The sequence below is a fragment of the Dunckerocampus dactyliophorus genome, chromosome 13 (assembly GCF_027744805.1).
Source record: "Dunckerocampus dactyliophorus isolate RoL2022-P2 chromosome 13, RoL_Ddac_1.1, whole genome shotgun sequence".
Lineage (NCBI taxonomy): Eukaryota > Metazoa > Chordata > Actinopteri > Syngnathiformes > Syngnathidae > Dunckerocampus > Dunckerocampus dactyliophorus.
The window spans coordinates 23,765,174-23,779,583 of NC_072831.1; the positions used below are offsets into that span (position 1 = coordinate 23,765,174).

At 41.9% G+C, this 14,410-nt stretch overlaps 2 protein-coding genes across 5 annotated transcripts in view; one reads left to right on the plus strand and one right to left on the minus strand.

Moving 5' to 3' along the window:
- fancm (FA complementation group M) overlaps window positions 1–14,217 on the minus strand; it is a 46,575-nt gene extending 32,358 nt beyond the window's left edge. For 2 of the 4 annotated variants that reach the window (XM_054795438.1, XM_054795437.1), the window contains exons 1-4: window positions 12,665–14,210; window positions 12,271–12,443; window positions 12,115–12,192; window positions 11,867–12,025 (exon numbers count right to left, since the gene is read on the minus strand). In XM_054795438.1, the coding sequence (XP_054651413.1) occupies window positions 11,867–12,025; window positions 12,115–12,192; window positions 12,271–12,443; window positions 12,665–13,310 (1,056 nt within the window). In that variant the 5' untranslated portion in view covers window positions 13,311–14,210. Of the gene's footprint in view, window positions 1–11,866; window positions 12,026–12,114; window positions 12,193–12,270; window positions 12,444–12,664 lie in introns of all 4 variants that reach the window. The other 2 variants (XM_054795439.1, XM_054795440.1) reach the window with 2 other exon arrangements.
- Window positions 498–11,287, plus strand: soul3 (heme-binding protein soul3). The gene is made up of 5 exons (XM_054795447.1): window positions 498–1,094; window positions 6,206–6,300; window positions 7,714–7,855; window positions 9,394–9,577; window positions 9,650–11,287. The coding sequence occupies exons 1-5, from the start codon at window positions 863–865 to the stop codon at window positions 9,819–9,821; spliced, it is 825 nt and encodes a 274-aa protein (XP_054651422.1). The 5' UTR covers window positions 498–862; the 3' UTR covers window positions 9,822–11,287.
- Window positions 14,218–14,410: the final 193 nt, after the last annotated feature.

Below are 14,410 nucleotides of genomic sequence, written 5' to 3' on the forward strand. Positions count from 1 at the left end.
CCTTGATGAAAAAACATCCTCTGGTCTAGGGCCTGACCGATTACTCAATTAATCGAAACAAGCTTCAGATTAATCGACTAAGAAAAGAATCGTTGAAGCCATACATTGCATTAACATTTCTCCAGGATCCTGCAATAATGAACCTGGTCATTCCTTACATTCAGGTAGTCAGCTGACCTCATTCTTTTGGGCACTCAACTTTGCTGAACCGACCTGACCAACTGCAACAACACCAACCCTGGACTGTGCTCACACTTACAAGCAGAGCAAATGGATTAAAGTCTGTTTTAACTGGACCAAAAATAACATATAAAAAATAATAAATATATTTAAAAAAAAATACATACTGCAACTTTTATTTTAGTTATGGGTTTCAGGAGTATATTAATCGTTGATTACGTATGTGGCTTTAATGAATAAGGTTGTGTTGTTTGGAATTGGCACTATTTATCGTCTTGGCAGCAGCGGGCGGAGGAGTGGCTGTGGTGAGGCTGCAACGTCACACGGTTGGATGTTTTCCTGCTATAAACATCGCGTTCGCCGTAGGTGTAGAACACTCACAAGGAGAAGACGGGCTTCTACTTTGTAGCTATTTCAACACTAAACTAAACAATAACTACGGAATATGTGTCGTTAGTCGACATTTAAAAGCGGCAAAACAATGGCTGAATGCAGCTGCGGAGTAGCCGATGTGTTGACAGACGAGCGGCGGTAGTCTTAATCTGGACGCGCAACAGCAAAGTAGGGAAACCTCTCCAAATTGGATTGCAAGATTATATTCACTGACGACCATTGTGTGTTTTTAGTTTTAAAACAACACACAAGGCCGTTTTTTATTCAGACGCTAGTCGAACGTGAAGAAATGGACCGAGGTGGCTGTCAAATGAGTGGCGGTGGTGGAAGTGGAGGCGACGGCGGGCCCGATCGCCACGGCATGATCACCCTGGAGGACCTGGAGTCCTTCTCGGAGGACCAGCCGTCAGACTCCGGCAATGGCAGCCTGGAGGAGGGTGAAACCATGGACGACGACTCCGATCGGCTGCTTCATTACTGGCAAGACGTTGCCAGGGGACACCAGGTGGAAGTTTCAAACGGTAACAGAAAACAAGACAAGAAAAGTAGTGAACTGCTTGTCGAAATGTTAAAATGAATGTTTTTTTACACTTAAACTTAATTTTAGTATCCGTCTTGTGGGTGTTATTACAGTTTAAGAAGATCAAGCAAAACAACAAGTACATGTTTGGGCTTGTTTTATTGAAGTTAAACTTCTTCAACTTGTTAACCGTCATTTACGATAACCTAGTTTCACACATAAACCAGTTTCAACCAGGACAGAAAATGCGCTGGCCCTAAGGCCATACTAATAGTAAAAAAACAAAAAAGGTGGCATGTAAAAGCACTACATTGAGTCTTACATTGAGTCTTCCAAATATGGGACCTAAGAGTACCCAGGAAGATACCACCTACCTGCATGTCACTGTACTTTTACAGAATTATAAAAAAAAATCAATAGATTGAATGTTATACTGTGTTTCTTCCCTTATTTATTCCAAGACAACAAGACTCATGTTGGAGTTGGAAGACGTTTCACCTTTAATCCAAAGGCTTCTTCCATCTGAACGTTTGATTCTCAGCAACTTATTCAAAATGTTCAAAATCAAACAGAACATCAGAAGTATTTTTAGATGAAAGGTGAGACGTCTTGAACTACAAAAAAAAGTTGATTCAGCTGTTGTGGGTTACAATGACCTGAGTGACGGAGAATCTACACAAACATTTCAGTCCGTTTAACCTAACATAAGGTTTGTTGTCAGGTCTCAACAAGTAAACCCACGGTAGGTACACATGCACAATCTAATGCAGGGGCCTCCATCAGGTGGCTTATGCATAAAGTCTTAATCGTTTTCATAAAACAGCCATAATGCCACTTTAGTTAACACAAAATAGCACAACTAACCACAAAGTTTGAGCGATAAAAAGCGCAATAAAAAAAAAAAATGTTGCCTCTCCTTTGAGTTTGTCAAAGTAGCTATGAAAGTTGCGATCCAATACAAGAGCTGTGCTGTGTCTACACCTAAGATAATGTTCTGTATTGACAAGCATTATTTTCACAATGTGTTTATTATTTTAGCATTAGTACATGATTTTGATTTTTTTTTTTTGATGCCGCTCTTGGATTGGGTCTCATTAGATTGTGCAGGTGAACCTAATGGAATGTGCACAAGTCAATGGCGCCATTGCAAAACAAGACAAATCGGTCATTACCAGGGCAGCAAATTTCTCTGCTGTCATTCATTTAATAAATTGGAATGGTTTAGTTGATTTCGAACATGCTTATCATATGTTTACACTTGCACAATTGAATATGTTCGAAAAGGAGCAGGAAGGAGCAAAGCTTATTTAATACACCCCTTCCTCCCATGGCTCGGTAGTTACTGTACTGATGGTTTGTTTACTTCCTGTTTTTAACACGTTAATAATTTCCCCCTCCACTTATGCTCGACATATTTTATATTTCAAAAAACAATGATCCAAATTGTTCTGACTGATAACTTTGTTCGAAATGATTAGACAGAAGAGTCAGAAAAACATTGTCAGTGTTCTGAACTGTGTCCATACAGTCATGTGGTTGTGTGCTTAGAACGTAATCAACCAGAAATCACGTGCAATTAAATTCTCTTTGGAAAATAGTCAGATTATGTTCTTGTAATTGGCTTTTTGTTGCCCTGTGTGGATATCTGTGTATTTGTGTTGTGTAGGACTGCAACCTAAGAGGTAGTATGATCAACATTACACTGCATTACACTAATTTAACAGCAGTTTTCAAATCTCGTTTTTTTCAAGGCTTGCTATTCACTCTTTTCAGCTCGCAGCAATGAGCTAGTTGAGGAAAGCTAAAGTTGATTTCAATCCCGCCTTGACAAAGGCAATAAAACGCAGCGTTTGAAATCGTTTTCCAAGTTTGCCTTGCGGAGACCAAACCACTAACTCTTTGGTTCATATTGATTTTTTTTGAACCTCTAGGACAGAGTTCTTCAATTAAAATTGAGTACGGTCAGTTTATGCAATTTTTTTCCACATTGAAGGTCCGAACCTCGTTTGCATCAAGCAGACTAGCTGATGTGAATATCAAATGTAATGAAATCCTGCACATCTCCCTGTTGTTTCAATACAACACAATTAACTTGGCACCTACATTGCGTTTAAAAGAAAACAGGACCAATTGCCACATAAATATTAATAGCTTTGACTGTACAAACAATACAATAAATAAAAGAAGAAATTATCATTGAATAAGTGTCACAAAATAAAAGCATCAAAAGAGCCCTTTTGCCTCCTCTTCCAGTAGAAAAAAATGTAGTCTGCAAACATTACACTGCTTATAAAACTTGTAAAAATTGGTATCTTTTTTTGAATGTTACCTGTTCCAACAAGAAAACTTCAACAAACAGAAGTGCAGTGAGCATGTGTAGGCCTACTCTGAAATCATTTCAACATTCAAGCCTTTTTGAGTGGCTCCCATATTTGTTTAAAATTAAACGTAGCCAATAAAAGAAAGCTCATCAGATTTCATATTTCTGCAAATCAGTGTTGTTTGCTCAATAGCGTTTACACCTGTGCTGAATTGTCATCAATGGCTACAGTATTCTATTGGTCCTGTCCTTGACTGTCTTTGCAGACAGAGGTATTCTTTCATTTCCTCAATCATTTCTTGTTTATTTTTTTTAATTGGGAGAATAGATGCTCTGATATTTTTATTATTCTTTCCATCTGTGAATGGTTTCCCCCTCCTTCCCATCTCATGTGTAGCCCAGTCTTGCCAACTCTTCTCACTAAATCTTTCCAAACCCTCTTGGTGACTTATTTTCCTAAAAGGTGCGCCCCACCTCACAGCAGTCACAAGCAGTCAATGCACAGTCAGCTCCCGTGGCACACTATCTGCCTCTCCTGGAGTCAACCACCTCGGCGATTAGAGTGTCACGGGCTCCAAGCACATAGCAACAGCGTTAGAAAACATATTGCTATGCTCTCATTAATTACATAGTTTTATTTTACTGCACAGTAACTTGCTTCAGATAACTCAAAACTCCCTCCCCCATTGAGACTCACTGTATACACTAGCCTACCTCCCGTTCCCTTGCTCATCCAATCAGCAGTCAGAAGACAGTCTAGATGCATTCACAGACTTGTAGTTAGTCAGCTATTTCGTATTCTTTTGGAAAATGCACATTTCTCCTACTTCGGTGCGCTCGGCGATGGGAGCTGCAGCAGAGGCTGAAGAGCCTAATGCGGCCCCGGAGTCGCGTGTTGCCGATCCCTGGCCTAACTGATAATTTGGTTAATCGAAACAAGGTTCAGATTAAATGAGTAATCACTAGTTTCAGCCCTAAATCGGTGCACTGAAGGCATCATTGGACATGTTCTGGTGGTAATTAAGGACTATATAAATGATCAAATACAGCATGACATTATATAAATTCAAATAACGGCACAGAAACAAACCAACATAGTTTTGCTGAAAATACTGAGAACTGAGTTTTGGGTAAGTTTTTATCCAGGCAGTTTTTGGTGTACACTTTGAAAAAAAAAGCTAAAACATGTAAAAAAAAATTTTAAAAATACATGAAGTGATACCCATGTTTGTGTGGACTTGACCTTTCACTGGTGGAGCCCAATGCAGTTGGATGGAATGGCTGTCCATCAACCCTGAATATCTTATATGTGGCCTTGTCATCTGCCCACAGTTTAAGCAGTGGAGAAGCCCAAAACTTGGGTTGTGCGATAAATTTTTATGTAACGGTATAAATCATAGTTGATGACGTGTATTTCCTGCGACTGCGCGCCACGGCGCACGGTATTTGAGCATGGCTGAAGGCGGAGGAGAAGGGAAGACGGGGAGGTACCGCTGTAATATGGAAGTGGTTTGGTTTCGATAGAGCGCGCAAGAGACCAGTCCTAGACTAGAACACTTGAGGATCCCAACAACAGACACTGCACATGTTCCTCCTCATGCACTAATGAGGGTTTAGCACAAAATGGCTTGCTGGAGAGATTAGCTACCTAGTGAGGACTGGTACATGGCCGCTGCTAAGTCCTACACTTTAATGCAGTGCAGAGGATGTGGGCACAGGCCAAGTAAAAGCGTGGGGGGGATGAAGGCTGCTGTCTGCCATTGCTGGCGTCATGATGATGTACCCAAAAATACAGTACAATTAACATGGATTGACTGAGTAATATAGTTGTTTTTGGTAGTTGATGCAAGAGTGCTTCTTGCATCACATTTGAAGAAAGTGTATGTCCAATTTTCCAAACATTGTGACTCACAGATAAGTTGAACATCAGCCTAACGTGCCAAGTGGGATGTGACTTCAGCTTTACTCTCTAAGCCGAGAAGCCAAAGTACTGTATGTGTTTTGACTGTTGACGGCATTAGATTAGCTTGTTTGTGTGCGTCTGCACTGAGAGTGGACGGCAACTCCAGTTGGTTGTTACATGCAGTGGCTTTGTTTGGCAGTCGGTCCTAACACCACAGATCCATATGACCCAGTTAGAACCTCCCATCATATTGATGCGAGATGTGATTGAATGGTGTAATGCCTTGCATTTCACATCACTCCATTATTTAATCTCAGTTAATGGACTTCATTTTCAGTCATCATAATTCATTAGTTAGCAGTTGGATTGTTGTAAATAGGTGACTGTTTAGAACACCTTACCTATTTACAACAATCCAACTGCAGTTGGATTGTTCTAAATAGGTGACTGTCTAGAACACCTTACCTATTTACAACAATTCAACTGCAGTTGGATTGTTGTAAATAGGTGACTGTCTGGAACACCTTACCTATTTACAACAATTCAACTGCTAAAATACATTCAATGCATGGAGTGCTCAGTAGGTCTATTCTAGTTGACAGTGGTAGCTTTTAATGAGTGTTTTAATCAGTATCACTCCATGTGATGTCTTGGCACCGCACTCTGCCCATCTGGCAACCTTCTCACACCACCACCATTAGCACACATGATGTCAACTGGGGATGTTTTCCTCATTGGATGTTGTAAATGTGCAAGAGAAGACCAAAACTTAAGCAAAAACAAAGCTAAACAGCAGAACCGGACTCTGTACGAGACAACCACATGGCACATGATTTTACAGGGTTTCAACTGACCATGTGTTGTTTTGTTTTTGGGTTTTTTTTGACAGAAATGGCAGAACCTATTCAACAGCTAACCACCAACAACAACGGCCGAAGTAACAGAGAGCACGTCCCCTTCACCCTTCTTTCACAAAAAGAAAAGGTACATGCATCTGACTTGTGTTACAGTAACAACAATTAAAACGCAATTTTCCCATTTTAAACTGTTTTTTGTTATTATAATACAGTTAAACCTTGATTTCCGTGTGCCCCAGTTTTCGCCAAAATTGTGCCCTGACCTATACCACTGTTAAATTGAGTGTCCAGACAAAGCGGCCTACTCGATGCTGACTCACTGTCTGTGCTTTTTTTATTTAGTGCTCTGCGCATTTATTTATTTAGTGCGACTGCTAAATAACCTGTCACGGGGCCAAAGAAAGCTGCGAGTACAACATACAGGTATATGATAAAGACGGTGAGAAACTAGTGAATTAGATCTCGCCAGGATGTACGCATCAACAATAAGTTCCATCCTTTTGTAATTATCGTGCATAGTTTTCTGCATGTAAAACTAATTATTCTCTGTAATTCGTATTTTTTAAATATTTTTGGGTGTCTGGAACGTATTCATTGGATTTACATTACCTATAGGAAAATTTGCCTCTTTTTGTACATTTCGGTTTTCGTCTGACCTTTTGGAACAAATGAATAAGAAAAACCAAGGTTCCACTGTTTTCTCAAGAGCACTGACGATGACATTCTTCTTCAACGTGCTCATGCTCTCAGTACAGAAAGCCATTTAAACCCCCTCTGGGACCATATAAATAGTCGGCTAATTGGTTAACTTGAGTTAATTAGTCCATTGAAACTTGGCCGGAGACTGCAGTTAAACAAGGGACAGTTACAGCGCTCTATTGTTAGAGCCGATGTCAGTGTATTATTTTAGTCACGTGACACCAATCGTGTCTTTCATAAGTCCACTTCTCCTGCGCGTACTCTCACAAACGCTATGTTTTAACAAGCATCCCCCAACATCCGCTAGAGCTGTCTTACAAAACAACTAGTAGGGATTGCCATTACTTGGTCTTAATAAAGCAAGTGCTGATAATGTTGCTTAACGACCATAAAGTTTTATCCCGAGAAAAAAAAAGTGATAACTGTCCCAAACAAGCAAGTCAGAGCTTTTCTTCCTGTAACTCACACACACCAGTAACATGGAGAAATGGAGCAGGAAAAAAGTGTCTCAAAGGTTGTGCAAACAACAGAGGAGGAGTTATGTTTTTTTTAAGATAGGGATGAAGCAGAGTCTACAGAAATGAAATTAGAATCCAACAGTAAAGGCACAAAACGCTTACATTGCCATAAAGATCGCGAAGCACTGATGTTGCTGCAAAAATCATCAGGGTCAATTTGTTGTGGTGCATCGCCTCCTCACACACTTGACAGCGTCATTGAGATCCTATTTAAAAGCTGCACTGAAGGTTCTGGAATTGAATAGCCGTTCTCTCCAGATGTCTTACATAAACATGTGACAACTCTTGACAACTATTAATAAAATAATAACCGTTCTGTTCAGTGCGGGGAGCTGCTGTATGAGAAGCGCCATTACGAGAAGGGCCACTGGGCTTGCATCACAATGCGTGAGGACACGTATGAGCAGAGCATCTGCTACGGTTTCATGAGGATAATGAGATACATCTGTCAGCAGAACTCTTTAGGTAAGTCTGTTTAAAACTAGGGATGGGCATTTGACTACATTAGCTTCATTAACTATGAGGACAATTCATCAATTAATTCATTAATGGGATGAGAGAATCACTGATTGTTCTCAACTCCTGTTTCCGTGCCAGTCTTGTACTGAGCCGCATAATGCCGCCTAGAAGAATTATATCATTGGGGAACTCTCGCTGGGTGTTTCCACAACAAACCAGTCGAGACTGACCCACAACAACCTCTGCTGGCTAGAGTCATAAAATCATTACTTTCAATTAATATGTCAAACTGGTGTGTGAGAGTACTAGTGATGGTGTACTGGCTCTATGTAGTGGTACGCATGTATGAAGTAATCATACAAATGCACATTTATTAACCAAAGATTTGCTGAAAGTGAATTCAAACCAAATTTTCCTTTGCTGAATTATTAACTTAGTACGAGCCACATGTTGACACACGCAACTCACGAGACAATACACGAGATTGGGTTCACAGGGACAACATGAGATTTTTAACATTAAAAGTACAATGAAAAAATATGAATGCACAAACTTTTTTTTTTTTTTAGCCTAGTCGCAAAATTATACAGGAGGGTTTTGAAATGCTTACCACAAATTGGCACTAAATGATATTATTGTCTGCATTTTTTAAAACCAAATAAGGCACTGTTATGATAATATATAATAATAATAATAAATTGTAATATATCATAATAATGCAATATTTCCTTAAAGATGTCATCTTTCACTCCATAAAGTGGTGGAATTCACGTTTGTAACATGTATTGTGTCAAAGGCAATTTGTACTTTCTGCAATGAGCCACATTCCATGCATAGCCCGTGGGCCACACTTTGGACACCCATGCATGTTTCATCAGGAAGGTAGGTGCTGCTAGGTAAAGGAGGAGGGTATCTATTTCACAATCAGGTGGAGCTCCTGCGCGGTGGATACTTCACCTTTGTGGACCGCTTTATTTAATTACCGAATAAATGCATGATGCAAGAAACACTTGCTGCCTTAACTTTTAATGCTCCCCTGCTTCCTAAATATAGCGACTATGCTGCTAAATTGTCAACACTGATCTCCTGTATGTATGAGGTGTGTTATGAAGCGGAGTTATGGTCGCCACATTACGCCTTCATGTCGGACACACAATCAAGGCAGCCGCGGTGCCGCTCCGGAGGTCAGCAGAACAAAGAGTATAGAGCGGAGGGAGCCACCTGCTGTGGACACCTGCTCTGAGCAGACCCGGTTCTGCCGTTGTTAATGTTGATTAAATGGTACAGTAACGGTGATTAGGGGTGCAGACAAGTCCGAACATCTACGTATTTTGATCTGATACATCTCGTAACTTGAAATGTAGAATTCCTACAGCTTCGGCTTGGCTGCCGTGTTCTCGGCGAGACAGCTGTAATGGAAAGTGGAGGAAGCAAAACCAGCAGCACTTGCAAGGTGTAAACATTTTGAAAACCACTGAATTACTGTGTCTTCAAAACCGAGTTGTATTTAATTGTTTGGACGTCATCTTATTTCTCATGTTTAGGAGACTACCTGGGCATGTCGCTGCCCATCCTAACAGTGGTGCGCACAAACGAGAACCACTCAGTCATCTTCCAGGAAGTGACGGTGGCATACTACTTGCCCACTGAGCACCAGGCGCAGCCTCCGCAACCTCAGGACAGCGACATCGTCATCGAAGTCTGGCCGGCCGCCATTGTGTACACAAGGTGAGCAAAAAAGTGTAAATTATGTCCAACACAGAGTAAGACACTGCATTCATCTACCTGCTCCTCCTGCAGGCCCTTCAGCGGCCCCACCAATGAGCTGACCATCATCAATCAGATCAACAACATGGCCGAGCTGCTGGAGTCTCCCGGCGTGTGCGTCAACGACTCCTTCATCGTGGCCGGCTACACCAACCCGGCGCATAGCCACCGCCAGAACGAGATCTGGTTCCTGGAGCGCCGCTGATCGGGGACGACCACACAAGAGGATCCCTGGCCTCATTCAAATCCCTGACACCGTCTCTATCCCTCCCTCCTGAGCCAATAGACTCCTCCTTTATTATGCATTGCCTCCACTCAGCCACACTCCCTTGGGTGCAACAAGTACCTCCGCAGGCCAGCACTCCACATCCCCTCGATAATCGCAACCAAACGGCTACAATATTCTCCACAGTGATGCAATATGCAGAAAGCTCTTCATTCTCAGAGAGCCGTGAGAAGTACTGGACTTGCAGCCTAATTGTTGCTCCGTTGTCTGTTTGCACAGCTACAATGTTCTGTAGGTGTTAGTCAGCAAACTCATTGTAAGCTAAGCCGAGTTGTGATGTAAATTCTGTGAGTGTACTTGCTTTTGGTTGTTCAGCCTCGGGATCACTGCAGGTACACCTCATTTACTTGGAATGATTCAACAGCAAGTGCAATCCATTTATTTCACGTCGTGGACTGTTAGCATCATGCGGTGTCGGTTGCCTGGGTGAGACTGTGTTTCTCCTAATAATCTTCCTGAAATGAACGCTAATTCAGAAAAAACAGACACATTAAGTGCATAATGTAAAGCAGAGAAAGGTGTTCAAACCAAACTCTAACTTTACCGCTGAATGGCAATCAAGAAGTTAACATAGATCCAATGCAAACACAAGTCAAAAGCATTCCTCATGTTTCCCTCGAATCTCACAGTCCCCGGGGAATCATCCTTTTAGCAGAAATGCTCTTTCTAAGTGCTACTCTTTTGTGTTAGTGTGCACACTCACTACTGTACCGCGACGACCACTGCTGCTGAGTAGAGACAATGCAACTTCATGCATCATAGAGATCTTTGTAGAAAATAGGCGTTTTTTATGTTCTATCAAACTAAAGAGTCTCTATAAAGTCAGCAATTGTGTATTTTCAGTATATTCTATGATACAAACCAATAAACCAGCTGTACTCAACAGTAATAGAGGAAAATTATCTTTATTTTTTAAAAAGGAAGAAACTAGGAATGACAGGATATTACTGCAAGGAGGTGGGTTTTTTTGTTTGTTTCCTTGTCAAACAACTACAAAAACGTGATATCACGTCACACTGACAGCATGAAAGCTGTAACCATTCAAAAAACGTGATTTCACATCAGGGGATCACTACAAATACAAAACGTGATATTATGTCACGTTCACATCAGATAGTCTGTCACAAAAAAAAATCCAAAGATTTTATTTTTCAAGACTGGAAGTGTTTCAAAGCCATGATACTGTACATGTCAGTTAGTTCCCTCCCCCTGGTAATTAAAAACCTGCTTATACGGGAACAACAACCCTACCGTATTTTGGCTTATTTTAGTTGAACGTGTGCTGTACTGTGACAAATTCAAGAGCAGCAGAGCGCTACTGTGGGTTTCTTTTTTTTTTTGGTCAATAAACATGTGCTTGTCTCCTGTCTTTAAATATGACAAAATGAGTTTGTGTTTTATTTGCTTTACTACAGATGTATTTTGCTTATATACATATTTATTGTCTTTCCTGGAGTGTTTTACCAAGCTTAAACTGTCTAGATGGGTATTCCTTCAACTGATCTTCAATGCATCATTAGATATTAGCGTTATTAAAAATGTGATCTATAGAAAACAAGTGTATAAATACCATTCGCCGGCCACAACAAACTCACACTTCTAAATGCACTGCATCTGAGGTGTTTTTAATATTTTGCCCTGCACATGTAGAAAAATTTTACAAACAGCTCTCAGTATGACACGGTGCAGTTGTACACTGCAAACTACAAACACAAAAATATACTGTTAAATTGTTAATCCCTCCCAATTTATGGGAGATCAAGTACTGCACCCCACACACAATAGAGGTGGACACACCCGTCTGATGAACCACAAAGTACACGGCAGGTTCTCACAATGTGTGCGCACGATGCCACTCAGAGAAAGCATGCTGCCGACAAAGACCACTAGGGGACAGCAAAACGCCAAAAACTGCTCATGTTTATGAGGCACACACATCTGTGGTATATAACGTAGGTTCCTACCTGCAGGTAGCGAGCCTGGTGGGCAGCTAGCGCTTCCCCGAGTGGGACTACCATTTTCTCCACACTGCGCTGGTGGGAGTGGGCCTGGATGTCTGGACTCTCTTCTGATCGCAGCTCAATGTGGGAGATGAGCAGGTTGGAGATGACAGACTGAACTGACTGCAGGGTGACAGAGGTGATGTCACAGTGGGTCATAAAAATACAAAGATGGAAGCCTTGACCTTTGTTTCTCAAGTTTAACTCCTGACCTTTGTATCTCCTCCTGGTGTGGCGCTGAGGGCGAGGATGCGGAACTGCAGAGTCTGGCTGCTGAGCTGTCGGATCACCTGACGGAGCAGCCAACCAGGCTTTGAGTTCAAACTAACACTGCACATGCATGGCAGGTGTGGTGTTTGTTGCCGTACCTGACAGTAGGCATGGTTGCCCAGAGCCTTGTGGGCCTCATCGATCACCACGCATTTGACCTGCCGGGCCGGGCAGGTGTCTCTGGACAGGTCATTCATCATCACCTGAGGCGTGAGGAAGAACACACGTTTGGACCGCCACACTTCCTGTCTCTTGTTGGCTGCTGTACTGCCTGCATAATATAAAGAGGGTCATTATTAAAAGCTCCCTGTTAAACAATAGCAAATCTAGCAAAAAGTACTGAAACACTGAACATGTGGATTCAAACGTTTATAAGTCAATTTAAGGTCCCCTCTAAAGGTTATACTGAATTTTAAGTTCATCTTGAAATGTTACCCGAAAGCCGTGTATCGCTAATACAGGTATATGATGAGTTTTCAAAGGGCAACATACCGGTCAGCTCTGCCATGTGCGCCTGAGGGATGCCCATCACTTTGTAGCAGGCCTCAATCTGCTGCGACACTAGAGGTTTCGTGGGCGCCATGAACACGATCTTCCCGGATGGGTACCAGCGGTAAAAGTTGTACATAACAACAGAGGCGATAAATGTCTTTCCCAAGCCAGTTGGAAGGCACACCAGTGTGTTTTGAAACAAGGCGGCCTCTGATATCTTCAGCTGGTACTCCCTGATGGGGTAGTTCGTGGGATAGATCCACACTGCAGCAGAAGAGCCGTCAAAGCCAGGAAAGTCTGGATAGCATGTCTTCTCGGATGATGACATAGGAGATATGGGCCACGCATTTTGGAATAAGTTGGCATTATCAAGTTGGAGGCTCTGTTCTGCTTCAGTGACAGCCACCAACATAAGGTCGTCATCATCTTCGTGAGCAGCTTCAGGAGCTTCTACTGTGCTTGAAGAGCAATTACCTATCTCAGTCCACAGCGGGTTTGTTGTAGTTTTCTTTACAGTGATGCTTGGGGTTGTTCTGCGCTGTCCAGCAGCCTTCTTTCCTTCTTTTCTCGGTGGGGCAACTTTGTTTTGAGGAACGGACTTACCCCACGTCTGAAATAAAGTCCTCTGATTAGACGAAGTGCTCATTTTGTTTGAGTTTTAGGTAAAAACAAACTTTGAAAAACATTGCCATGCGATGACGAGCTAACAGAAGATATAAACATAGCATCGCGTCGATTTTCTTCTTCTTGTGTTTGAACGGCGGTTAGCATCCTTCGTGGTACATTACCGCCCCCTGCGCTGCTTTGAGCCCATTACATTCTCCACCCCAGTCCAGTACTTCCGTTTGTCTTTTCAAAATAAAACCCTTACCTACCCACCAGAGCGCTTGTTTGCGTCATTTGTGAAGTGTTTCAGTTTATAACTAACACACAAGCAAAAATAATAACAATAAATCAAACATTACACCGAAATTGTATCTTCATTAAATTACAATTATAACGACAAGCTTTTATTTTTTTTATCCCAACATAGGAAGCATACAAAAACGTCCCGCTCTCTGACAAGTGGTCCTGCAGTCACGTTACCATAGCGATGGACAGGCGTAACTTGGAGAAGACACTCTGCCTTTTTCAGGTAATAACCCTTTTCTGTAATTTATCTGCCTGCTTACTGCCAAGCAGTAAATAGACTCTTTATGTTTGTGGCGCTACTTTGGGTTACTTCATCCATATGGAAAGTTGCTAACTTATTGTTAGCGCTGGGCTAGTTATGCTAATAGGAAAGTTGTAATAGCTAATAGTTGTTGCAAATCTTCTCTAAGCAGGCGTATGTTCGTGGATATTTGGTGAGGAAGGAGGTGCGTCGTTCACGGACAGACTTTGAGGAGGTCGTGAAAGAGATTGATGGCACTTTGGCTCATTTAAAGTGGAGGGACACCATCATCTCCACCCCCCACTTCACAGACACTGCAAGTTTTCTTACCTGTAATAAAGTGAGATTTATCCACCATCTTGTACCTTTCTCATGCCTCTGCACATTACCAGGATGGCCCCCTGCACGGTACCACGAAAGATCCAGGACCAGATGTCAGAGCTTCGTCACAGTTGAACCCAGAAGCAGCAGAAGGGGGGACGCATTGTGTACTTTTGCAGAAGACAGAAGCAGAGAAAGATGGATCAGGAAGTGATAAACAAACAAGGGAGTGTTTAGAAAGCAGTTCTTTTCCGGAGGCAGGTCAGTCTTTG

What these genes read in the sequence shown, in the direction of transcription:
- soul3 (XM_054795447.1), top strand. Translation starts at nt 863, where the DNA reads ATGGACCGAGGTGGCTGTCAAATGAGTGGCGGTGGTGGAAGTGGAGGC. An exon ending in CCAGGTGGAAGTTTCAAACG is followed by an intron (nt 1,095 to 6,205) that starts GTAACAGAAAAC and finishes TTTTTTTGACAG; the next exon opens with AAATGGCAGAACCTATTCAA. An exon ending in CTGTCAGCAGAACTCTTTAG is followed by an intron (nt 7,856 to 9,393) that starts GTAAGTCTGTTT and finishes TCTCATGTTTAG; the next exon opens with GAGACTACCTGGGCATGTCG.